General features: G+C 34.3%; 1 protein-coding gene across 1 annotated transcript; it reads left to right on the forward strand.

Moving 5' to 3' along the window:
* Nucleotides 1-2680: 2680 nt before the first annotated feature.
* Nucleotides 2681-25392, forward strand: LOC145812692 (putative alpha-mannosidase At5g13980). Its single transcript, XM_082907705.1, has 30 exons — nucleotides 2681-3054; nucleotides 3158-3241; nucleotides 5040-5128; nucleotides 5340-5514; nucleotides 5728-5847; nucleotides 6792-6875; nucleotides 6969-7040; nucleotides 7505-7618; nucleotides 7943-8043; nucleotides 8137-8230; nucleotides 8331-8498; nucleotides 8601-8690; nucleotides 10196-10261; nucleotides 10371-10427; nucleotides 11333-11552; nucleotides 11683-11822; nucleotides 12206-12265; nucleotides 12427-12486; nucleotides 12570-12641; nucleotides 14216-14263; nucleotides 14399-14518; nucleotides 14694-14759; nucleotides 17708-17820; nucleotides 17965-18049; nucleotides 20976-21086; nucleotides 21171-21266; nucleotides 21400-21447; nucleotides 24576-24644; nucleotides 24720-24954; nucleotides 25035-25392. Exons 1-29 carry the CDS (start codon nucleotides 2857-2859, stop codon nucleotides 24951-24953), a joined length of 3054 nt encoding a protein of 1017 aa, XP_082763831.1. The 5' UTR covers nucleotides 2681-2856; the 3' UTR covers nucleotide 24954; nucleotides 25035-25392.
* Nucleotides 25393-26892: the final 1500 nt, after the last annotated feature.

Below are 26892 nucleotides of genomic sequence, written 5' to 3' on the forward strand. Positions count from 1 at the left end.
TTATATGGTGTGAAAAAAAGTTTGATTGTATAACAACTGGATTTGGGGTGGCTGCTATGTGGGATGCACAACAGCCGCTGTTGTGCAGTCAAATTGAACCATTTTGGGGCTCATTTCGATAATCCGAACCATTTACATTTTAGAATACATCAAGTAGAATATACCTGTAAAAAATCAAGTTAATTGGATATCGTTTTACCCATTCATCCACTCGCATTTGTATCTACAAAAGTAAATTACAATTGTGAGTAGATGAAAGGGTAAACGATATTTGATTAAATTGATTTTTTTCAGGTATGTTCTACTTGATATATTCTAAAATGTGAACGGTTTGAATTATAGAAATAGGCCCCGAAATGGGCCCATTTGATTGCACAACAGTGACTATTGTGCACTCCCGTACAGCAGGCACCCCAAATTCGGGTTTTATGTAGAGAGAGAATATATTGGAGAAAAAAGAGAAGATAAAAGAAATTTTAATCTATCATTTTGAATTTTTATAAGAGATAATAAGTTTGAATAAATCAGGAAAGAGTTTCTTTTAACTTTTCTTTTGAAAAACATAAATCATGGAATAATTAGTATCTTTATAGGGAGATTTATTTATAAATTCCATTTAGTAGACTTATAACCCAATAAGTCTATAAAATTTTGTAATATTCCATCAAGTCCCATATATTTAGATTTATATTCTAATAGGTCATTTTTCTCATATTAGAATTATTATGTGGACTATTTTATCTAGACTTTTATTATATTATATACATATATTATGCCATATATCTAGTAGAGAGAATATCAATTATTAGATACATTTATTTGTGATATATGTAAAACATTATGTATAGAATATGAAAGATTATTATTCTTGTATTTTTTTGCCTCAATGTGAGGGATTTACTTAATCAAGGATCTTCCTTTATCATTATTTTGCATTAAAGTCCTGTCATGAAAGAATATTTGAATGAGAAGGTTAGTTGTAAACTGATAATAGAGATGATAATGGACTTGTAACAGAGATGATGGTAAATCGGTGATGAACAATCATTTTTTTACCATTGTTACACAAACCGTATTCTCTTCATCGATTTGTGTAGCCACTGGTATTGTGTAGTTTGTTCACCGATATTATATCAGTGTTGATTATATAGAGATTTTTCTCAAAAGATGCGTCGATATATATGAACTATTTGATATTTTTTATATATTGTTTGATGATTTTTTGTATATTGTTTGTTACTATACTTGTTTGAACAATCTTTTTTTTTTCCTTTCAATTTTATTTCATGTTTTCATTTTGCAGTGTGAATGTTCACATTGGTATGAATTTAGTTTTTTTAAGGCTAGTTGTATATTAATTGTAAATTGTGAACACTCACATTGTATGTTAATATGAGTTTTGTTTTTTTGAAAGTTAGTTGTATGTTTGTTATTTTTGTTACTGTGTTTGTTGGTTGAACAATAATTTTTGTTATTATTGAATAATTGAAATAATTAATTTTCATTTTTTTTCATGCTTGTTTTATATTTTCACATTGTGATGTAAATGTTCCTATTGGAATGAATTTATTTTTTTAAAACTAGTTGTATGTTAATTGTAAACTATGAAAATTCACATTGTATTTTGGTATGAGTTTTGTTTTTTCGAAGGTTAGTTGTATGTTCGTTGTTTATTGTGAATATTCACATTGTACTTTAACATGTGTTTTGTTTTTTCAAAAGTTAATTGTATGTTTATTGTTTACTGAACATTCACATTGTATTTTGATTTTCGTTCAAACTTTTTGTTGCGTTATTTTTAAAATTTTCACATTATAAAAAAGTTAAAAGTTCATAATTTGAGATTTTTTCTGTGAAATGGAGGAGAAAATTTCTTCTTAGAATGAAGGAGAGATTTTATCTATAGAATAAGAGATTTTTTTTTTTTTTAAAATGAGAGAGAAATTTGCTCCCTAAAATGATAGACTATTGTTATTTTTCAGAAACGTTTGGGACTCCCTTTGAGGATGACCCCCACACTTTCAAAGTGATCTTGGCCCTCCATGAATGTGTGGGACCTATTCATGTATGTGTAGGGTTCACATCATGAGTGGTTCAGATTTGTGGAAGTCTTGTGGGGTGGTGATCTCAATCATTGCTCGTTATTTTTTATTGTTTATTAGTTTCAAAATAGAAACATGTGTAAAAAATTAGAAAGATGATTTAATCATATTAATATGATTAAATAAATACTGAAAAAAGGATAGATTAAACATAATAAAACACTTAAAAAGAAAATTTATCAAAAAAATAACCTCTATTTTATATACGTTGTATATTTTTTTAAATTATTTTTTAATCCAAAAAATTTAGTTGTAATCTTCCTCAAGAAAAGTCCCGCTGCTATTATATCCATACCGATAAGTTCACTGACTCAAGTCCTGCAACACTGAGGTGTTGTTTGGCTAGTGATTTTTTAATTTTTTTTAATAAAATTTATAAAAAATAAGTAAGATAGGTTAAAATAATTAATAAATAAAATATAATATAATATCAATTTGATAATTATTTTTTTTCATAAATATCATATTTAATTATAAAAAAAATTAATTATTTTTCTAAATATATAAATTAATAATTAATTTTCCAAACGAGGCACGGGTCAGCGTCAAAACTTATCTATATGGCACCTCACTCTCTCTTTCTCTCACTCTCACTCTCACTCTCACTCAATCCACGGCAAAAGCCCTATAGCTCGTGCCAAAGAAATTGCAACTTCTTCATTGGATACCCCGCTCGATCAAATCACATACCTAATCCAAAAAATGGTTCTTTAGAAGTGTTTTTGGAGCTCGAAACTTGTCAATTTCAGCACCAATGGCTGCGATTCGAGTGTGTTTGTTGACTTTGATCTTGACTACTCTGTGCGCTGAATCGAAGTACATGATCTACAATACTTCACAAGGTATTGTTAGTGATAAGCTCAATGTTCATTTGGTTGCTCATACGCACGACGATGTTGGATGGTTAAAGACTGTTGATCAGTACTATGTTGGCTCCAAGAACTCCATCCAGGTCTCTCTCTCTACTCTTAATTTCTATTTCTGCTTTTGACATTTGAGTTTCTGGTTTTGATTGAGTGTTTTTTTTTTTTTTTGAAATTTTTGTTTGTTTGCAGGGGGCGTGTGTTCAAAATGTATTGGATTCATTAGTTCCAGCACTGTTGGCTGATAAAAATCGGAAATTCATTTACGTTGAACAGGTCACAATCTTGTTGCCTTTCCATATCTATAGTAGTATTATCTACGTGAAGCTTGAGATGGTGTTGACTTAAATTGTCTCATACTTTGGGAGGAGGATGCGACCCGAAATTGAGATCATGAGTTTAATTAAGAAGATACTTACCGCTTGTGCAACACATATTCTGTGTCATTATTCTTGCAATATTATTTTTTCCCCAATTGCATCTCCTGTGCAGACCGCTAGTATGTATATAAATATATTCCCATACGCTTATAAAAAATTATTATTTAATCTTTAATTAAATTTTTTTATTTTTCATTAAAAAAATTCCCAATTGCCCCCACTGATTTGGTCTTAAATTAGGAATTTTTTTCCATCTCATATTGGTCTCTTTCTCTCTTAGAGCATCAGCATCAGGATCGTTATAATCGATTCTTAGCTAAATTAACGATATAAATTTCAAAATATCACCTCCATCAATCTCGATTGCAGCTCATCAAAATTTGTGTTTGCTATAGTATCTCGCTATAACAAGCGAGGTACTGTTCATGCTATTTATGTGTTGCCAGATGTCTGCCTGGAAGTCCGGCCGATCAACTCGCCGGTCAACCGGTCAACGACTTTTTTTTTTTTTTTTTACATTTCTTCCAGTTTTACCTTTACAAAGGAACATAAGAATTGTTTGGCTAGCAACTCATCAATTTAATAAAAAAAAAGAATAACAAATTTTTTAATAGGATTGAGTTAGAATAGAGAGTTTGATGTAGTGGGATGATTAGTTAAAATAGAAAAATGGCTTTTTTAGTTATAATTTGACTAAAAATTTAAAGAGATTGGTGTGGATGCTCTTACATTCTTTTGGACGGAGAGGTTTGGTGAGAAAAGAAAGGAAAGAGAGAGAATGAGACTTATCACTTGGTTGGATGATTAATGAGGTGAGAAATGATGGAACGGATGAAAAATGCTGAGAAACACAAATTACACAAAACTTAAGTTTTGTTTCTCACCAAAAGTGGTGAAATTTGTACAAAAAAATTATAATGCCTAAATTACCCTTCTAAATACAAAACAAATAAAATATATAGATACTTGTATCCTCTTTTAATCAATGTACATCCAAACATCCAAACAAGAAGGTGAGAAACCATAATCATTTCATTTCTTTTCTTTTCTTTTCTTTTCTTTTCTTTTCATACCTCATGATCCAAACGGAGTGTTAGTCTCTATCTGGGTAAAGAAAATCAATGTCTATTCAAAATGAATTTTATGAATATATATATATCTTTCTTAAATTTCTAAATTTAGCTCTGTCATGATAAATGGAGCTCTGATAAATAAAACATGCATTGAGAGTTATTATTTTTTTTTATATTTATTTTAGAAAGTTACAAAATCAGTATTTTCATGTATATATTTTAGCAGAATTGTGACGTTTGTGCATTTAAAAAAAAATGATAATTTGGATTTTTTCTGTTGGAATATGTCCATTGGTTTTTTGAGAAATGTTGAAAAAGAAAAGAAAAGAAAAGAAAAAAGAAATAGGATATTATTAATATACATTATTATTATGATTATTGAATTTTCAAATTTTAGTTTTAAGATTTGTTTTGGAAAGTTGGTTAGAAGCTGGCTTTTTTTGGAAAAAAATAGAGAGGTGATGTGACCTAAAATAGGCTAAAAGCCAAAAAGTGACTTTTTACCCCAAAAGAGACCACCAGACAAAATCCTGGGTCTGTCCTTGCATATAGGCTGACACAAACACGCTGACATAGACAGAACCCAATGTGAAACTGACTTAGGCATATTGGATGATGCAGGCATTTTTCCAGCTTTGGTGGACGGATCAGAGCGAGGCAGTCCAGAGTACAGTCAAGCAGCTTGTCAGCTCGGGTCAACTAGAGTTCATGTATAAAATGTCATGTACTCAAATATAGTTTTATATAGAAATTATGGTCACTTATTTGATTCAGGCTTTTCATTAATGTCATTTCCAATCTAGTATATATCAATCATAGGAGACAGGAAATGACATAAATATGTTGAGTATGCAACTCTTAATTGAGCATGTTAAGCGTTATGAATTAAGTGTTATTGTTTATTACTTGGCGGTGACACAGAAATGGGGGTATGTGCATGCATGATGAGGCAGCTCCACATTATATCGACATGATAGATCAGACAACACTTGGGCACCGATTTATCAAAGAGGAGTTTGATGTGAATCCGAGAATTGGTTGGCAAATCGATCCCTTTGGACATTCAGCAGTGCAGGCTTACCTTCTGGGGTCTGAGGTATGGCCTATTGTGTTATAAGTCCTTGTGTTATAAGTCCTTGACATCTTTGACATTCATCAGTCATGAGTTGTCAGCTATTGAAGAATATAATCATATTGAAGCCTGAAGGATACAAAAATTTATACAAGCTAAAAATAATAATAAATTGACCCACTCAAATCGCTGCACCTAATGCCGGTTAACTAAACTTGATCCTTTTTGTTGGTTTAGGTTGGATTTGACTCTCTTTTTTTTGGGCGTATTGACTACCAAGATAGAGCTAAGCGGAAAAATGAGAAGAGTCTTGAGGTTGTGTGGCGGGGCTCCAAGAGTCTTGGTTCATCTGCACAGGTGAGTGACTCAAAGTGGTTTATATTTGTCTCTATTATAATAGATTTGATAAGGATATTCATGATGGATGCAACCTTTGTTCACATTTCATTCTACGTTACACAGACTCTTTGAAATTTGGGAGGTACCACGACACGACACGACACGTTACAGGTGCGGGATACGGCCGGGATATGGCTCTTTACAAATGGATACGGCTCTATTTTGCCCTAAATGCAGAAGAAACGAAAGAGAGAGCAAGGAGAGAACCTGTCACTGGCTTCAATCCTTTGTTCGACAACTTCGACAAGTGTGGCCCCTTCGATCCTCTGTCACTGGCTTCAAATTCCCCTTCGACGTCGAAGTCGAAATCGAAGTGCGATCTCGATCTCGTCCTCCTTACCTGTACACGTGTCGATCTCCTGTTCTTCTCTCTCTCAATCTCTCGATCCCTTCTTCTCTCTATCTCTCATCGCTCGATCTCCTCTTCTCTCTCTCTCTCTCTCTCCTGTTCTTCACTAATTTTATTTAAATATAATGACTCTCTGTCTCTCTTACCCCACTGTTATTTAAAGATAATAATAACTCTCTCTCTCTCACCCCATTACTTTTAAAATAATAACTTTATAAAGATAATAATTTTATTTAAAAATATTTTTATGTTGTATTTAATTAATTAAATATTATTGAAAAATTTATCCGGATAAATTTTAACATGATAATTTAATAAATATTTTTTTAAAATAACTATTTACCGTATCCCCGTACCCATATCCAAATTTGGATTCATATCTCCGTATCCTCCATTTTCAATTATAAGATGTCCGACCCCTAGATACGCACCTGCACCCGATACCCGTACCTGAGTCTGTGTAACGTAGATTTCATTTACAAATGGTTTTTTTTTGGTAGGTCATTTGTTGTTGCTTGGAAATGAATTCTATCTGTATTATCACTTTTTGTAGATTTTTGCTGGTGCATTTCCTAAGAATTATGAACCTCCAGAAGGTTTCTACTTTGAAATTAATGATGATTCTCCCATTGTTCAGGTAAATACATGAAAAAAGAATGTTAATAGTATCTTGAACATTAACTTGTGCTTGTGCATATGGTAATTTCCGTGTCTCTTTTGTGCACTGCAGGATAATATCAAATTGTTTGATTACAATGTCCAAGAGCGCGTCAACGATTTTGTAGCTGCTGCTTTATCACAGGTAAGATGGGTGCAGTTGTTTAACTTGCTCCATGTAAAAACCTGTTCACTTTCCTCTTACAGTTGGAGTGCTTGGTTTCATGTAATTGTTACTTATCCAATCTGAAAACAGAGCAAAGATAATTGCTTTAAATGTGTTGATGAAAAATAGAAACACGTCTTCTTCCATTATTAATGGAAGTCAGATAGTTATTCTACTAGTTATACATAAAAGTGAAAAGCTACATTTCAGTTATAAAATGGCTTAAATGCTGCCACAAACCTAGCTAACCCTTAAAAATTAAGATCTTGATAGATGATGCTTTGAAGTACGTGTTTGAAGGACTTCCTTTAGAAAATGTAGCGAGTTTGTTTGCTTTTGTGATATTGCAGTATTACAGCTTGGGTTGGCTTGAAGATTTTTTTGCTAGAACAGTCTAACTATGTGAGGCTTACTAGCAATTTTGTTTATGTTTGCTGTTTCAGGCTAACATAACCCGTACAAATCATATAATGTGGACCATGGGCACGGATTTCAAGTATCAATATGCTCAGACATGGTTCCGGAATTTGGACAAGCTAATTCATTATGTCAATCAAGTTAGTTTTCCTCAAAATCATGGTTAAATATTTTCCATATTTGAATTGGATTATGCTTGTTCTTGCATCATGTTATATTTTCCATTCAATTGACTGTCCTCTTATTTTGAAAAAATAAAAAGTTTAATTAGCCATGCTTTACCTGATATAAACACTATACAACATGTTGAGAGTTCACACAGACTCATACCTGATGCCACCTACTGTTGTTACATTTTTTCTTTGTATGTGATCACATGGCATGTGGTAAAGGTGGAGGGTTACAATTTACAAATGTGAACAAACTTAAGTTTTGTGGCTACATTTCTTCATGTATGTTTGCAGGATGGGCGTGTCAATGCACTGTACTCGACCCCATCAATTTACACCGATGCAAAATATAGAGAAAATGAATCCTGGCCCCTTAAGACGGATGACTTCTTCCCGTGAGTACAAAATTTGACAATTAGGAAGTTGAAATAAATGCCCCTACTTTTACCACTTGTCTAAAATGAAGGATTTGTGTATGTATTTATCAGATACGCCGACCGTGTAAATGCTTACTGGACAGGATATTTTACAAGCAGGCCTTCTCTGAAACGCTATGTGAGAGTGATGAGTGGATATTATTTGGTAGGTTTATACAAACTATTTTGGCTTTCATTGACCAGCAAATTGCTTACTGGAAAAGAATTTCAAATTGTGATGCTTATTAGATTCCAATACGTGGCAGCTTGCAAGGCAATTGGAATTTTTTAGAGGGAGGAATAAAATAGGACCCACTACAGACACTTTAGCTGATGCTTTGGCAATTGCTCAACATCATGATGCAGTTACTGGCACCGAAAAGCAGCATGTGGCTGATGATTACGCGACACGGTTGTCAATAGGCTACAAGGAGGTAAAGACTTGCTCCAAGAGTCCCATATTTCCTCTTAGTCAACTTCCTTATGCAGTTATGTTTATGCTATGAGTCCCATCACTAATCCAATATTTTTTGCAGTCTGAGGAGTTAGTTGCAGCTTCACTTGCTTGTATGGTAGAATCAACATCTAAATCTGGATGCAGGAGTCCATTGACTAAATTTCAACAGGCAAACGATAACAATCCTATATGCTTCATAGTTGGCTGTGTTTGTTTTGTATTTAGATTAACATGCATAACCATAAACCTTTCAGTTTTCTTTATAAATGTTCCACCAAAATATCTGTCATTAGTTCAGGCTTTAAAGTTTAAAGTAATTCAAATTGATTGTGCAGATGCTTGCACACCTTAACTCAGTCATTTTAGGAGCTACTGTATTCCTTTCTGTATTATTATTTTATCTTATTGTTATCTTGGGTCCAAAATGCAAAAAAGGTTAGTAGGGGTGAGAGTGGTTTGGTTTGTTAGCAGTTTTTGGCAAATTCTCTACTGAACTGATCCTCTTGGTTTTGTATAAATTTGCACCAAAACTGACCAGCAGAACATGCAACTGAGTCAAACTGCTGTGAATTGAAAGAGTTTGGTTTGGTTCGGTTTAGTTGTTTGGTTTAAGAACATCCTAAATCGATTGATCTATAGCCATATTTGGATATATAGTAATACAGGAAGAAAAAAAAATCATAGAAAGAGAGAGTAGTAGTGAACACTGGTGAAATCAAGTGTAAAAGTGCACTCTGGTTGCATGATCTAAAATTGTGGTTGAGCTCTCTGTTCCGTACAGCGGTGAGCTCACTGCATCTAAAGCTGTTGTGTTCAAAAGATCCTTGCAGTCACCATGTGACAAGTTTCACTGGAGGAGAAGAAGGTGGTCCTGGTTGTACTAGGGTCTGCCATGTGTCATTGTATGCTCAATCATGTTGGTGATGCAGAGAGTAGGTGGGTGGGCAACTTAAGCGGGGGAGAAGGAGAGAGTTATTGAGTGATGGGTGAGCTGCTCGAGGATGGAGAGAGGGGGCAAGTTGAAAATTGAAAAAGGAAATGAAATAACTTGCAAATTTGGGCTGGCAAATGGAGTAGAGATTGGATAGTAAATGTGACAACTAAAAGACAGAATAAAATTATAAATGTTATATATATTTTTGGTCGGTTCGGGGATAATTGGTTTCACCGTTATTTGCACCAAAGGCTGAACCGGGATATCCACTTTTTCAAAAAATCAAAATCAAGTTGAGAACTTTAAAACAGAATACTGACTGAAACTGAAAATTTTGGTCGGTTTGGTTCAGTGTAATTGTCGCACTCAATTTTTTTTACACTCCTAATGGCTACCAACTAGATAAACCTCCCCCATCATAACCCTCATCCAGATGAGGCAGGATTTAATCTCAAGTATTTTATATGGTTACCTATCAGACTTCACCAACTAAGTCCTTGCTTGAATATTACTTTCATTTTGGTAATATCTCTAAATCAGCATCTCCATCAATGAGTCGTCAGTATTGGAGTTTGACTTATGTTTTGCAAATTTGTGGTTTTTTTTTTTTTTTTCCCCACTGAATTTTTTTTTTGGTGTGCCATATTTGACTTATGTAATTTATTTATTTTTTAATTCTTAAGTAGTCAAGAAACATTGAATTGTTGAATTGACATTTAGGTTTCCTTTTCTCATGCCAGTGCCCGCTTCTGAATATAAGTTATTGTCCTGCAACAGAAATAGATCTCTCTCTTGGAAAAAAATTGGTGAGGAGTATGTTTTAACAATATTTTCAACTTAAGTGCTTCTACATCAGGTACAAAAATAGATTAATTTATCTGAAGTAAAACACTTTTATTGCCATCTTTTTTGTAGGTTGTTGTTGTCTACAATTCCCTGGGGTGGAAAAGAGATGATGTTGTAAGAATTCCTGTGAGTATTTTTTGTTTACTCCCTGTCTCAATCCTCAGCCACTCTAGTATTCTCTTAGGATAGAGGTCATATAAAAGATTCTTTAGTCTTTGTTACCTTTGACTCTTCATTTGTCCTTGTTATTCCTGCCATATATCTTTGCTCCAACTTGTTATGTAGTAAGTTTGAGTAGATATTTGACATCTGAATTCATTGGTCCTACATGTTAATGTATGTCTTCAATTTACTGCTCAGAACAGAAAGCCTCTAATTTAGAGGCAATCAATACATGGCTCTGTTCATCTTCTTGCAAAACACATCAGGAGGAGCTGTATTATTCTTTTCCTATCTATTCTTTTAACCTGAATAAAAATATATGATTCAAGAATATGGATAACATGAAATGGATACGGCTTTTATATTGTTTGATTTTGAGAAATTCACATCTTTATTTGATACCTATCTATATAAGAATAGCATTTTTTATTTCTTAGAAATAAAGCTACTAGCCGACCCCATTTGATGGGACTTAAGGCTTGGTTTGGTTAAGCTACTAGCCATGGCTTTGAAGAAGCACATCATTTTTTTTCCCACTCAATACCTGCATATCTGTCGTCTTACCTTACCTAACCAGTAATTTATAAGCTATCCAAATTTCAACATAGTCACAATTATGTGTGTTACAGTATGTTTTTACCTAGTTCCATTTATTTATTTATTATTTTTATTTTTATAAATATGTTTGTATCTAGTTCCATGAAAATGTTAATCTCTTTATATGCCTTTCAAAAATATATAATACTGGGATCTAATGTGAAAATACCCTAATTCATATTTTCTCTTTTTCTGCTGGAAAGTGGACAATTTTAATGATTTGTTTATTAACTTTCAAGCATTATCTATCCCAATTCATAAACTTGCAACAGGTGATCAATGGGAATGTCACAGTTCAGGATTCTAATGGAACAGAAATTGAATCACAGCTTCTACCACTTGCTAATGCTTCTCTAGGCATAAGAAACTACTATGCTACTGCATATGTGGGTAAATCTCCAAGTACAACCCCCAGATATTGGCTTGCATTTACAGCATCTGTTCCACCTCTTGGTTTCAGCACTTATGTCATCTCAACTGCTGAACGGGCAGGTTAACCATCTAATTACCATTTTTTGAAACTACTCATACAAAGTAGAGAAATCATTTAGCTCATTTATTGAGTATTGAGAATCATTGACAGATGGTTGCATTTTCTTTTTGTCCCTTTTTACAAATGCAGCCCCTACTTTAGCAATGGAAATGTCATACGAGTCCATGGGAAGCCAGAATGACACTATAGCAGTAGGGCCAGGAAATTTGAAGCTTACATATTCTGCTAATGAAGGAACACTTACTCAATATGTTAATACCAGAAGTTTGGTATGTTATTCGGTTGGCACCTTACTTATTTACGTAAGATCTTCATTGTTATATTGGAAATAGAGCTACATAGAAGTTAAGGCCTTGGCCTCAAAACTTGAGTACTTCTTTTGTTGCTTGTTAAACTTTAGGCCATTCCTTGAAAACCTGAGGTGGGTATGCGAAGTAACTTTTTCTTTTTTATGCCTGTGTGCCTTTCCAAGCTATTTACCCTGTCTCTGCCCCTTCTCTTGATTGCAACCCCTTTTTTTTTTATGATGAGATGAATTGTTATAATTGTTGTTATTGCATTTCCAATGTTTGGGAAAAAAATGCTACTCTATTCTTTCTTTTCTTTCAATTTTTTGACATGCATTTGGTTTGATATTAATTTAAAATTGAAGGTCAAAGAATCTATTGAGCAATCATACAGCTATTATTCTGCATATGACGGAAGTCCCCAGGTAATTTAAACCTCTTTTTTTTTTGTCCAAGCTACTTTTGTATGATTGTTTATACACCTTTGTATTACTGTTTCTCTTTTCATATGACTGTATTACAATATAATGTTACCATTTCGAGCTTGTATAACAAGAATTTTTTTCTTTTCTGGTTGTTGTTGAAGGCCTCTGGAGCATACATCTTTCTTCCAAATGGTGCATTACCCTTGACATCTGAAGGGCAGGTATATTTTGCCTATCAAAGCACTGCATGCACAACTTATACTGATGGAAATGATAAAATGAGAAGCTGTTTTTCAAGCTGCAGATTCCACTTACAGTGGTGCGAGGACCACTATTAGACGAAGTTCATCAGAGGATTAATTCATGGATATATCAGGTGATTACCTCGTTTTTCTTCTTTTTTCATCCAAATTATGATGTCATTGAAAATCATGGTGTACTAAAATTAAGAGTAGGGCTTGGATATAGTGACAGAAGACACATTTTTCTAATGAAACTTTAGTAACATCTTGGAGATAAGGTGGGGAACTATATTCCGGACCTGATTTAACATTTTGATATAATTGGAGGAAATAATCTGGAAGTCTTACTGATAGGGAGGCTGGTGACTTAGCCTCCTTGTCTGGCATTAATTATGTGTCGTTGATTCCTTCCTCGGGTGACAAATTGGTTTGGCTCTTGCATTTTTCCTGTGTATTTTCTTGCAAATCCGTCTTCTAAAAAATCATTAGAAAGCAATATTCCATTTTTTCCTCTTCGCGAAAGGATCTAGTAGTCTTTTGCGCCCCCCCAAAGTGAAGTTTTTTATATGGGCTTTGGTTGATGGAATTATTTTGACCAATGATGTCCTTCAAAACAGGAGGCCTAATTGTTCTCTCTCTCTCTCTCCTCATTGGTGCATTATATGTAAGGGAGGGGGAGAATCTGAATCATCTTTTTTTGCACTGTCCTGTGGTAAGAAGTTTGTGGCAGCAGTTTTTTGCTTGGGTGGCTCCAAAATCATGTAGTTTGATGCTATCCATTGATTTTCGCTTCTTAGGCCTTAACAAAAATGCTCAGGTGTTGGGGCTTTGTGCAGTGTTTGCTCTATTCTGGGTCGTATGGTTGGAAAGGAATGTGAGGATCTTCAGGACAATAGTTCGGATGTCTTTTCGATGTGGGAAAAAATCAGATTTCTCTCATCTTTTTGGGCTTTCAGTTGCTCCCCTGTTCAGAGGAATACCACTTTTTTTGATTTCTAGTGATTGGAAGGCAGTATGCGATTTGGAGCTTTTTTAGTTTTCAGTTTTTAACTACAAGGACTTCTTGTCCTCCTTTGTACCTCTTTTTCCCTTTTTAATAAAATTCTTCTTTGTTGCTGAAAAAAAAAAAAAAAAAAAAAAAAAGATAATTGGAGGAAATAATTCATATTAGAAAGTTATAAAGATAATGCTCCAATTGTGATGCTGAAGTTATAACCATTTAAAAAATATATATATATAATATTATAAAGAGTGGCGCCTTTATTCAACTTTTGCTAGTGGCTGAAGAAGTATATCTAGACCCCGGGCAATTGCCCAAGTGGTGATGGAGAGGGCACTTAGGTGCCAAGGTGAGTGAGGTTTTAGGTTCAAATCTATGGAGAGATGTTGGCCTGCGTTGTAATTTAACTACTAGCATACTAACCGCTATCTTGTGCAAAAAAAAAAAAAAAAAAAAAAATTATATCTAGTGAAAAAAAAAATTATGTGAAGCAAAAAACCATGATTGATCCATCTCTCTCTCTCTCTCTCTTCCTGGCTAGAACTTGATCATGATGCGATGGTATGTGGAAATGTGGAAAAGTTGACCTAGTACGGATTTATAGTCTCACTAAATGATGGAAATCTAAATAATGACATATGTGAGCACTGTGCTCTCTGAAAGCTCTATTTGTGATTCTTAGTAATGTAACATTGTTTTTTTGAGCAGATCACTAGAGTGTACAAGGAAAAGGAGCATGCTGAAGTTGAATTCACTGTAAGTACATTTTTGTTTGCCATCATCTTTGTGTTTGCATGAGTTCTTTGTGGTGGTTAGAATAGGAAAACTTATATTGAAGAGAATCTAATTTCTTTCTGAAGCTCTTTTCATCAATAATAAACTGAGTTTCAGGTTGGTCCCATACCTATTGATGATGGAGTTGGAAAAGAGATTGTAACCAAGGTTACAACAGCCCTGAAAAGTAATAAGACATTTTATACAGATTCCAATGGACGTGATTTCATTGAAAGGGTAGGTTGTGTACTCACAATCACATTAGTTATTACCAGTGTGGCATATGCCTTTTTTGTCAGATGACATTGACCACTGAGCACATTTCTTGAATACCATCACATTTTGAGTCTCATTAAAAATAGGTTAGCGTGAGTAATTTTTTTTAACTGAAGGAAATAATTTTATTTTGCAGATTCGAGACTATAGAGCTGACTGGGACCTTGAAGTGAATCAACCAGTTGCAGGAAATTATTACCCTGTAAGTTTATGTCATAATTGGAACTATTTAGATCTTATCTGTTCAGTAAATTGTTTATGATTCCAAAGCTATGTTTTTCATGGTGAAAATTGTATTGAGAAAGTTCAAAATTTTGTTGTGGCATGGGATTCTTTCACCATGTAGATGGCAATAACCTTTTGGGAAAGAAAATGATTTGCATTGATAAAGTCACAATGTGACAATTGCTTCACAATGTGGGAACATGGAATTTCATAAATTGATGGAAGAAGCTTGTTGGCCTGCTCTTATTTGATGTTGCTAACATTATCTGTCACATGGAGTAGGCAAATGTTTAGGGAAACTCTTTTGTATATATCCATATGTACATATGTTGAATGTAAATTCAATTTTATTGTGAGAGGTACATTGTAGTCAGACTGGTAGTGAAACTGAAAGCCTTCTTATTTGGCCTTCTTTGTCCTTCTTGGGTATTCTTGTCTTCTTGAACACAGATATTACTATCAATCTTCTCAATTGGATTTATTGTGTATGGTTCAGGAAGTTTCTGTAGACCATGTATGAAATCATTGTAGTTTTTCTTCTTTCTTTGAGAAATTTTGTGTTATTTTCATTATCTTAGACCTTCCCAACATCTCCTGGTAATTTTTTTTTATAGTTGACATTCTTAAACTCCTGCGCTCAATGAGGAAGTTGGATAAGATGCCTATCCCTTTGGCACAAGATGAAGCCTTTGGAAGGAGGACACAAGAACTCTGAGGGGAATTCTTTGGAGTGGATCCTAACTAAAGAGAGAGTCAGTTGCCTTGCCTCATAATTTTCTGAGTTTGAGACTCTGAATATCTATTCTTAAGGATTGAAGGGGAGTTCCTAGAAAATCTTGTAATAATGAAAGAAACCTAAATGATTCAGCTAGTGGTTGTCTTTTTTTTCCATCTCTCCTTACTAGTTACTTGTAAACTTGTTTCTTCCAGAATTGGAGTGGTCAGCAGGGTGAGGGGTTAGGAAGCGAACCTCTTTCTAAAGAGTACTTACTATGAACTATTTTATTTAGGGAAAGCCCATAAGGCTGGAGAGCCCTTACTTCCTTCGTTCAAAGTCTAGAGCACCATGCAGTCTCAAGCGGAATAAGCTATATCAGACACCAAAGAGGAAGGGCAAAGGTAGGGGTGAGCCCAAAGGCACGACCAAGAAGGGGGATAATGTTATCAAATCCAAGTGATCAGATGATGTGCAAACAATGTTTCGTGTTATACCAGATTGATTAGGAAAATCGCGTTGTTTCTGTTAATGAAAAAGATCGAGTTTCGTAGCTATAGCTCGATGCAATGTTGTAAAAGTCAGACCAGTGAGCGAATCGGAAAAGGGATTGGGTGGACATGTCATTGTTTCTACCATTGAGTCTAACTAGAATTGAACCGTAGCGTCATAATTATTATATATATTCGTATAATTTAAAAATAAATAAAATACATTTATTTAAAATATTTTTTTATAATTTAAGATATATATTTATCAAATATATATGGTTATTTATATTTTTATATTAATATTGTCGTAAAAATATTAATTATACATGTGTTTGAGAGAAATTACTTTGAATGCAATAAATGTTATATATCTCTTTTATATTAACAAGGAGCCATGGTGACATAGTGGAAATTCATGTTCCTTGGAGATTGAGATGCTGGGTTCAACTCCTTACAGTACCAACTTTTTCTATATTGGATCATGCATAGCAAACTGGCCCAGTTCTCTTCAACCAGCGCCGGTTCGTCTGGTTGACTAGTTTAACCGATTTAGCTAAACATGGCCGGTTTTCAAGTGGGATCGGTTAGGAGAGTATATCTGAACCGGACCAGACCCTAGACCGATTGACGGTTCAACCGGTTGAATCGGCCGGTCCGGTTCGATTTTCAAAACATTGGCTTGATGTGAGACTCTAATGCCAGATTCCTTCATCCCAAAGACGGGTGTCTGGTTGTGTGGATCAAAACTGGATTTCGAAATGTCATAGATAGTGGCAGAAACCCGATTGATTGTGATAGGCAAGGAGGAGCACGTAGGAATGCCGACCAATACACAAGCCAATAGTGGCTGAGAGAAAGCGAGCAGCATCTGGAAAGTCAATTTGCTAGATCAAAATGTGAACTCTGAGAATAGGGGTATACTAGTTAACCGCCCAGAATCGATCCATGACCGCTAAACTAAAGGAGTCCACCAAGTAAGCTACACAACCATCTTTACCGCCTTAACCGATCTTAGCTTTTGGACATGCCAACACCCAATACTTACTCCTTTGGCTGAAGAATCTCTTTGAACAAAAAAAGACCAAGGCTGGAAACAACTCATATGAAAACGGATGGTGAAATTGAGGATTCATAGCTTGACTTCGACCTCCGCTCTGAAAAAGCTTTCTCATGCCTGCTTTCCAATCTTGTATCATTTTCATCTAAAAGAATTCACTTTCACTTTTATACTTTGCTTTTAAAATAATAATAAAGAAACAAATGTTTGTAATCATGGGAGTTTAGTGCCCAGCAATTATTATTATAAATTATCTCATCAACATTTCAAACCATGTCCTCAATGATGAATTCTAGATTTTAAGCTTGGCTCGTGCTTTATTTATGTTTGTGACCATGGCTGGAACTATTTGAATTAAATGTGTAAATTAACATAGGAAAGCTTTGTCAAAGTTTTTGTGGATTGGCCCTTAAATCTTTAGTTTTGTAGTTATTTCTTTAACTTGAGAGGATATTTTAAAGACTAGGTAGCTATTGAAGATAAGAAGAATTATTTTTTACATCCGTACAATATTCTTGTTGCTTGTGCATCATTCTTCCATTGTTCAAAAAGATTTGTCCACTGCAGTTGATAGTTGTTACAGGATTTTATGGAAGTCTATTATGCAATTTGATTAGACTATTTGGAATTCACATATTAAATCTAGTTTGTTTAACTTTCAGATTAATCTTGGAATCTACATGAAAGATGACAGCAAAGAGTTCTCAATCTTGGTTGATAGATCTGTGGGTGGATCCAGCATTGTGGATGGGCAACTGGAGTTGATGCTCCATAGGTTTCTTCCCATTTTGTTTCTTGTTTCTCCAAATCCTCTCTTAATTTCTAATTTTTTATTAGATTGGGAGCCATGATAATTTTTATCTGCTTATTACACCAGTTCCAAGTTTCAAGTTAGATAATCTGGTTTTCCATTGTATAGGAGATTGCTTCATGACGATTCTAGAGGCGTTGCAGAGGCATTAAATGAAATAGTTTGTGTTCGTGATGAATGCACTGGATTAACAGTAAGCATATTATACCACGAATTGCTTAATCTGCCTTTTGTTTTGTTTTGTTTTTTTCGTTGGCCAAATTGAATTTGTACATGACGTCATTGCTCCATGTGTTGGCAATGTTAAAATGTTTTACTTTGTACAGCTGAAATGTTACTTTAACCAACATTTTGAATTATGTATAAATCAAATACTGCTTCATCAAGAAAATATATAATGCTAATACTCAATTAAATCTGTATGAAAAATATATATATATATATTTATTTTCTTCAAGTTATTCTTGTTGGATAGCTTTATATAATTCTTAACTAGATAGGATCTAAAGATTTTATCCATTTCAACTCACCATTACAGCATTTGATGTATGTGTAGGGGAGTTGCTCCCAAAAGGGTACCCATTAGGTTTTCTTGATTCACAATTCAAATAACTTCAAGTCAACCTGCTTACAACTAGAATTTTCCTTGACATAGTAATTTTGGAATCAAGTCTGTCATTTACTGATGCTTGAGGAGTGACTAAAATGTTGTTGGGTGCAAGTACGTGTCTAAGTGTCAGATTCATCTAATTCCAAGGTATCATATGTAACAAGGATAGGGTAGCAGATTGAATTTGCTCAAGAGGTCCACTAAAGAATGGTTCTTACAGTTTATTGTGTTTTATTTGAAAATGGATTCATAATACATAATGCCCTCTTTTGCTCAAATTATGCTAGGCTTCCTATTCTTGTGAAGAATATCCTCAACCTTGCATAATGGTGTTAAGAGACATTGAGAGAGAGATCCATTTTTCCCTGGGACCAGTTTGTCAGTGTGGAATTGAGGGTTTTCCTGTATGTCTGTTAGGTGCTCCAAGTCACTCCATGTATTTCTCATTGCGGGATTTTAATTGTGTATCGGTTTGGGTGGGGAAAAACTGTTTGGCAGTAACACCGTTAGAACGTTGAAAGGAAAATTTGCATGCAAACTCTCGTTTCTCGACATACTGGTTGGTATTTGAGACCTGATTTTTCAACTGGCCACGCATACTGCATGCAATATCAGCATATTGAAGGTAACTAATTTGGATCAACCTGCAAAATGAGTCCCCAGATCTCCGTTTTCCCTATGTGCATGGTAGCCATACAAATTGAGTTCAAGGCCTGTTTTGGGAACCTATTATTTTAGCCAAAAAGCCTCTATCAAAAAGTCAACTATTCTCTCTACTTTTCTACATGTCTTTTTGTAGAAGTCAAAAAAACAACTAAAATAGCCAATTCCCAAAACTACCCTTTACACTTTTCATAGGCTTTTTATTATTGCATCCTAAAGTTGAGCAGATTAAGTTCCGGGAGATCGAAGAGAGCCAAAATACTATGGTCTTGTGCGGTCTTTGCAATTTTTTGGGTTCTATGGATGGAAAGAAATGCGAGGGTGCTTGAAAATAAGTTCTAGGAGATGGACTGGTTGTGGGATAGTGTTTGCCATTTAACTTCTTTTTGAGTTTTGGGGAATCCTCTATTTAAGGGGGTCCCACTTTTTTTGTTAGTTAGAGATTGGTTGGCGGTGTGTGATATGTAGGCTTTTGCTTAAGAGTTTCTTGTTAGGGTTTTGCTTTGTGTTTTTCTCCTTTTCTTTTGTGAGAGAATGCCTTATCCTCTCTTACTTTTTTGATTTACCAATAAAGTCTTTTGTTGTTGATCCTAAAAAAAAAAAAGGTTGAGCAGATTAAGGTGTACTCTGGCAGTGTTCCCTCTTCTATAAATTCTGCATTAGCTAAAGCTGATTGCGGTTGAAGGACCTTCAAGAATGATTGTATTTCATGAAGTAAGAACCAGGAAGTGTCTTCTCCCATACACCGTCAGGCTTGTTTTTTATTTTTTTGATTGGTGAAAGTTAGTTATTAATTATTAGATTAGCACTTATGGGAGTTAGCCTCCGCACCTATTGCAAAGCACAAAGTGCTTGTCCCCTTAATTCAACTCCCCCTAGGGACTAAGCCCTTAGAAAAGTCATGGTGGCCAACTAGGCTAGACCTAGTTGGTTACAGCATCAGGCTTGTTAATTAGCATTCACATCTTAGACTGTATTTATGGTGCCTTCTTCAAGTGATTAACTTTTTATTATTCCTCAGTGATTCCTTTTCTGCAATGATGGCCAGATTCTTGTATAGATCACTAAGAATATTTTCATCCGTCGAAGCCCGTAGTTGAGATTGATTGTTAATTTGAACTCCTCAAGGAGTTCTACTGTTTTTCTTTCTTTATACGTCCATCTTGTTGAGTCGTTTCATGAATTGTTCTACTTAGTTTCTGTTCTGTTTTTCAGAAGTCCAATGGCAAGCCCATCATGAATTGTTTTCTCAGCTGCATTGGGGGTTGATCCCATGAAAGTGATGCATTGAAATTTTGATCTGTTAACAAATCTATATCTTCCAGATTCTTATGTTTGCTGAAAATTCTGTTCTTTAGGTACATAAAATTATATATGTAAGTAAAAGTATGCCCAATTTAGTTCCACTTGATTGGGGTACGTGTGGGGTAAATTGGGTACAGAACTAACTTTTGGCATAATTTACAGCCCTCAGTCTTTTGGTATATATGCTATACTCTTTGGTTGGGATCTGTTCTGTGCAAATATAATCCTCTGTTTTACACTACTCCATAGCTCAGTTTTACATGCTAGTTTGGCTGACTTTCTTATTTTTAATTTCTTGAGTTTTGCACTACGGATCTGCTGCAGTGATATATGTAAAATCTTATGTGCTTGTGGCTTTGGGTTATGTGCATGTTGTCTTGTTTTCAATGGAATACATTTTCAGATACTCGAATTTATAATTAATATATTGACCTTCATTTCTATCTACGTATGCATATAATGTGTTGCTTTGTTAATCTTTTTATGAATCTTAGTTTGCAACAGCCACAACTGATTAGCTTAAATGGCATACTTCTCACAGATCCAAGGAAAGTATTATCTCAGAATTGATCCTCTGGGAGAAGGAGCTAAGTGGCGTCGGTCATTTGGTCAGGAGATATATTCTCCATTTCTGTTGGCTTTCACCGAGCAGGTGACAGAAAGACTTTTAAGTGCTCTTGTTGCTGATATGATAAATTTTTTTTGACAGTAATATGGATGGTTCATGTTTTTGCAGGACGGAGATAAATGGACAAACTTTCCAGTACCAAGTTTTTCTCGGATGGACCCCTCCTACAGTCTACCTGATAATATTGCCGTGATAACCCTCGAGGTATTTTCATGTATTCTGAAATAGCAACTGTGATTGCTTCTTTAGATTGTTGCATGTTGCTTGTGCACCTGATGCTGACCAGTTAAGTTCTTGGGATACCTTCCACCTTAAACCTCTTTTCTGAATACTGCAGGAGCTTGAAGATGGAAAGGTTCTCCTTCGGTTGGCGCACTTGTATGAGGTATTTTTACGTCTTTCATATAGTAATTACAAAAAAGGCCTAGTGTCCTTGAGTGTTACCAACTTCAAATTTTTTGTCTAGCACTTGGATCACATAAGGTTTAATTACGAGACAGAACTATTTTCTGCCTTTGTATGTTACTCTTCTTTGAAATCCTTAATTGCACAATGATTTGGTCAGTTTTATCGTCAGATTAAAATTGGGCACAGCAGGCACTGTTGTGCGGCCTTATGGGCTCATTTCGGGGTTTGGTTTGATAATCCGAACCGTTCACATTTTAGAGTACATCAAATAGCGTGGTGGGAATTAATATGCAGCAAGATCAACTTCAGAACAGGGTGTCTCTTTTAGGATGTGGTATAGAGTCACTTCCGTTTAAGTATTTGGGTCTCCCATTGGGGGGTAATCCTAGGAGTGAAGTTTTTTGGACTCCAGTGGTGGAAAAGGTTGGCAAGAGATTGAAAGGGTGGAGTAAGGCTTTATTATCACGAGGGGGTAGATACACTTTGGTTAAGGCTGTTTTAAGTGGTATTCCTATTTATTATTTATCTTTGTTCAAGGTTCCGATAAAGGTGGCAAGGTCACTAGAAAAGTTGATGCGGGATTTTCTTTGGGAAGGAAAGGATGAGGGGAAAAATGATCACTTGGTGAATTGGGAGTTAGTGTCGTTACCTAAGGAGAAGGGGGGTTTGGCTATCGGTAATATTGTGGCTAGGAACTTGGCCCTTCTTGGCAAGTGGTTATGGAGATTTCCACTTGAGACTGATTCACTATGGCATTCGGTTATAAGAAGCAAATATGGGACTCAAGACAATGGTAGAGATTCACGAGTGGTTTTGAGGGGTAGTTGTCGTGCTTCTTGGAAGTCAATTTCTCAAATTTTCACATGTTGGTCTCGACATCTTTCTGTAAGGGTGGGCAATGGGGAATTTGTTCGATTTTGGGAGGATGTTTGGATGGGTCAATCTTCTTTTGCTGCGGATTTCCCACATCTATATCCAGTGGCTTGTTCTCATACTTTTGGCTCCAATTTTCCTGGAATTTTGATTTTTTTAGGAATCTTAATGATAGGGAGGCTTCACAGTTGATTTCTTTATTGTCCAGAATTGATCACTTTTCTTTATCTCCTCTTTTGGAGGACAAGAGGGTTTGGGCTCTTTATTCGTCCAGAATATTTTCTTGTAAGTTTTTTTTTTGATTTCATCATTGATAATCCTTATGTTCTTCAGTTTCCTTTTTGCAAAAAAGTTTGGAAGGCTTTTGCTCCCTTAATGGTAAAGGTGTTCATGTGGGCCTTGGTTCATGGAGGCATTTTAACAAATGATACATTGCAGAAAAGGAGACCCAATCGTTTTCTAAATCCTCAGTGGTGCATTCTGTGTTGTAAGAACGGGGAAACCATAGATCATTTATTCTTGCATTGTCCAATAACTTTGAATTTATGGCATAGATTGTTTTCTTTGGGAAATGTTATGTGGGTCGCCCAAAAAGGGAGTGCGCATATGCTCCTAGTTGATTTTCGCACATTTGGAGGATCGAAGAGAGCCAAAATGCTATGGTCTTGTGCCCTCTTTGCAACTTTTTGGGTTCTATGGATGGAGCAAAATCAGAGGTTGTTTGAAGATAAGTTTCGGGAGGTGGGCTGTTTGTGGGATCATGTTTGTCACTTATCTTCTTTTTGGGCGTCAGGGAACTCTTTATTTAAGGGAGTCCCACTTTTTTTGTTAGTTAGAGATTGGTTGGCGGTGTGTGCAGTGTAGGCTTTTGCCTGTGTTTAGCTTGCTAGGGGTATTTTGTGTTTGTATTCTCATTGTCTTGTTGTAAGAGGATGCCTTATCCTCTCTTCTTTTTTTGATTTATCAATAAAGTTTTGCTGTTGATCAAAAAAAAGTAGAACATACCTATAAAAAATCAAGTTAATCCGATATCGTTAATCCTTTCATCTACTCGCATTTATATCTACAAAAATAAATGACATTGTGATTTAAAGTATTAAAATGAATACAAATGTGAGTAGATGAAAGGATTAACGATATCTGATTAACTTGATTTTTTATAGATATGTTCTACTTAATGTATTCTAAAATGTGAACGGTTCGGATCATTAAACCGGACCCCAAAATGAGCCCATGTGCACAGCAGGCACCCCGGATTAAAATCGTATTTAGGAAAGCAAATATTAATAAAATTGCTAAAATCCTAATAAAATGGGAAACTACATATTAATAAAATTCCTAATTAAACTATAATTAAAATTTAAAAGAACATTAATAAAATACTAATGGCACAAAGTTATAAAATAGGAAATAAAATCTCTTTCGCATCGTATAGCTAGTTTTTGTCACAATTTTTGTAACAGTGGGTTTCTTTTCTTTCATAGAGGTCTATAGATGCTTTTTTATTTACATATTTATTTCCTGCATCACTATTCCTGGTTTTCTGCCAATCCCTTCCATTATTGATTTGGTTTTTAAATGATTCCTATGTTACGTACTCTTAAAAATAAATCAATTACCTGCGTCAAACACTTGACAACTAGATAACGGTATTGGATTTTTCTATATTTCCCATCATATATGCGCTTAGCAAGCATATCCATCAATTTAATATTTTTAACACTTTTTTTTTGTTTCATAACTTTATAAAGTGAGTAAATTGCTTTTTTTGACAGTGTGTTACATAAAACCCCATTTTATCCCTAGATACGCACATGCACCAGACACATGTATCCAATTTCATGCAATACAGAATGATTCTATAATGTAACTTGAAAGATTTTGCTTGGTTTGGATTAGTTTTATTTTTATTGCAACATTGTTTTGTAAAACTTCTTTTCTTTTAAGCTTTGCTGCAAGAGAGGAATTTGGTAGTATATTTTCTGAATCATTCCTTGTGTTCTTATTTCAAAACCAACAATGCTAGGTGAATCATTTATTCTTACATAGAGTATAGATGAAATATGGGTTGTGTTTGTATGTCAAATTCATTTCACAATAATGGGACATCAAAGTCTAGAGCATTCACTATCAGTGGTTAATATCAAATGAATAAATGTAAACAACTTTTCATTTTCCTAAGCAGAGCATGCATTATAAAACTAACTTTTTTGCTTATCTGTATGATTCTAGATTGGAGAGGACAAGGATCTCTCAGTTACATCAGTTGTAGAATTGAAAAAATTGTTTCCGGATAAGAAGGTAAAAGTAATATGCAGTGGAAATTTATCCGTGTACTTCATTAAAACTAAATCATTCTTGAAAATGTGTCTGCAGATAAACAAAATTACAGAAATGAGTTTATCAGCCAATCAAGAAAGAGAAGAAATGATCAATAAAAGATTGGTATGGAAAGTAGAAGGCTCTCCCGATGAAGACTTCAAAGTGTTGAGGGGAGGTCCTGTTGATCCTGTAAAGCAGGTGGTGGAGCTTGCTCCAATGGAAATCCGCACCTTCATTATCGACTTCACTTCATTGTCGGCTTCAATAAGAAACATTGCAATTCTGTGAGGTAAGAAACATTTCATAACAATCACAACTTCCTCACAAACTTCATGAAGGATTGAATTTTATTTATTTATTATTGTTCAGGTAGGTTGCGTTTGAATCATTTGCATTGCTGATTGAAGACTAATTCTTTCCCGAAATACCAAATGGCTTCCTGCCCGTTGAAGTTGCTTGAAGCAGCTCGAATTATTGCCCTTTCTTGTAGCCCTCTGTTGTAAGTTGTAAAAGGGAATCATGACCACATCATTGTTATGGGCGTTCTGCAACCTTTGCCTCTTCCCCTGAAATCTTGTCTCTCTTTTCATCTGTATTATTGGGAGGAAAACAGTAATCAGAAACGCTAGGTGAATAATGTTTAAAGAAATGAGATTGCTTTGGATTGATCAGTTAGTTGGGTCTTGTTATCGGATTTCATCTGAGTACTAGTTTCTGTTTTTGCAAAGGTGCCTCTTCTGACTAGGTGCTTGCTCAAGAATGTGAAAGTTGACTATGGCTCTGTTTGGTGCAGTTTCTTGAGCCACTTATAACTTATTTTCTTTTCTTATTAGTATTTTGAGAATTTGTGTCAGAGTACCGGGCACAATTAGCTTGAATAAGTTGAAAAAAATACAGACCTTTTAAAATATTATGACAAGTCAAAGCTTGCACAAGGAGTTTTCCGACTTGCAAAGCTCAAGCATGCTTTAGGCCTTGTTTGGGAATAGACTAATTTAGTAATTTTTTGATTATTTGGTTAAAATATGAGATAAAAAAAATTAGTATGTTTGGGATGATTTTTTGACTTTTTACGAAAAGATGTGCAAAAAGTAGAGAGAAAAGAGAATTTTTGACTTTTTGGTATGTGTTGTTGACTTTTTGGTTAATTTAGTAACTTTTTGACTTTTTGACTAAAATAGAGGGTTTTCAAACGAGGCCTTAATGTGCTTGCTGACAGTCCAATCAACAAAATAGAACCATGCAATGATAAATTTTACTAGAAAAATCAACGATAGGTTGGATAGGGTTATTAGCGAGGAGTTTAAAAAAAGTTGTATTTGTTTAATAATCAATAGACTAGAAATAATTTCTTTTGTTTTGAGAGAGATGAGTGGAATTAATCATGTAAAATTTTATAACAACAATGATAGAGGGTCACAATTTTTGTGGCCACAATGACTCAAAACTGTCAAAACGGCGTCGTTTTGGCATGTTTTGCACCCAAAACGACGTCGTTTTGACAGTTTTGAGCCATTGTGGTCACAAAAATTGTAGCCCTTAAACATTTTCCATTTTATAAATAACTTCATTGCATTGTTATCAAATTTGGGTTTATATTAACTAATAAATGTATTACATACTTTAATATTAAAAATTATTTTATAAATATTAAAATTATATTTTAATATTAAAATAATGTCATAAATATATATTTTCTGGTAGTATTTTATTTTTTTAATATAATTTTTTTTGGTATAAATATTTTTATTTTTTTATATTAAAAATTATTTTCATATTGAATTATTTTAATATAAAAGAATGGTAGAGTTAAAAAAGGTAGAATAATTTTTTTTTTTAAAAAAAAATGATAGAGAAAAAATCATACTGTAATAAAATAGAATGAGTAAATTAGGTAGGATAATAGAGAGGAAAATAGTATATTCTTCTCTATTGTTTTTCTAATATTATCTCTTATGGCGAACTATTAATCCCATTCATAGAAGCCTATCATAGTTCCAAGATTTTGCAAATTTTCTTTTCCATTTTATAAACAAACACAATATTAGTAGATTTCACATCTATCCTATTTTAATCCTGGGGCAATTTGGGAACTTGGTAAAAAGTCAATTTTTTGGCTTTTTACCAAGTTCTCTTAAAAAAGTCAAAAAGCTAAAAAAGTCAAAAAATTAAAAAATCAAATTTTTATCAACTTCTTAAAACACCTTATCTCCTACAATCCAAAACA

This window comes from Camellia sinensis, chromosome 15, assembly GCF_055761805.1.
Source record: "Camellia sinensis isolate YWXY chromosome 15, ASM5576180v1, whole genome shotgun sequence".
NCBI classification, from domain to species: Eukaryota; Viridiplantae; Streptophyta; class Magnoliopsida; order Ericales; family Theaceae; genus Camellia; species Camellia sinensis.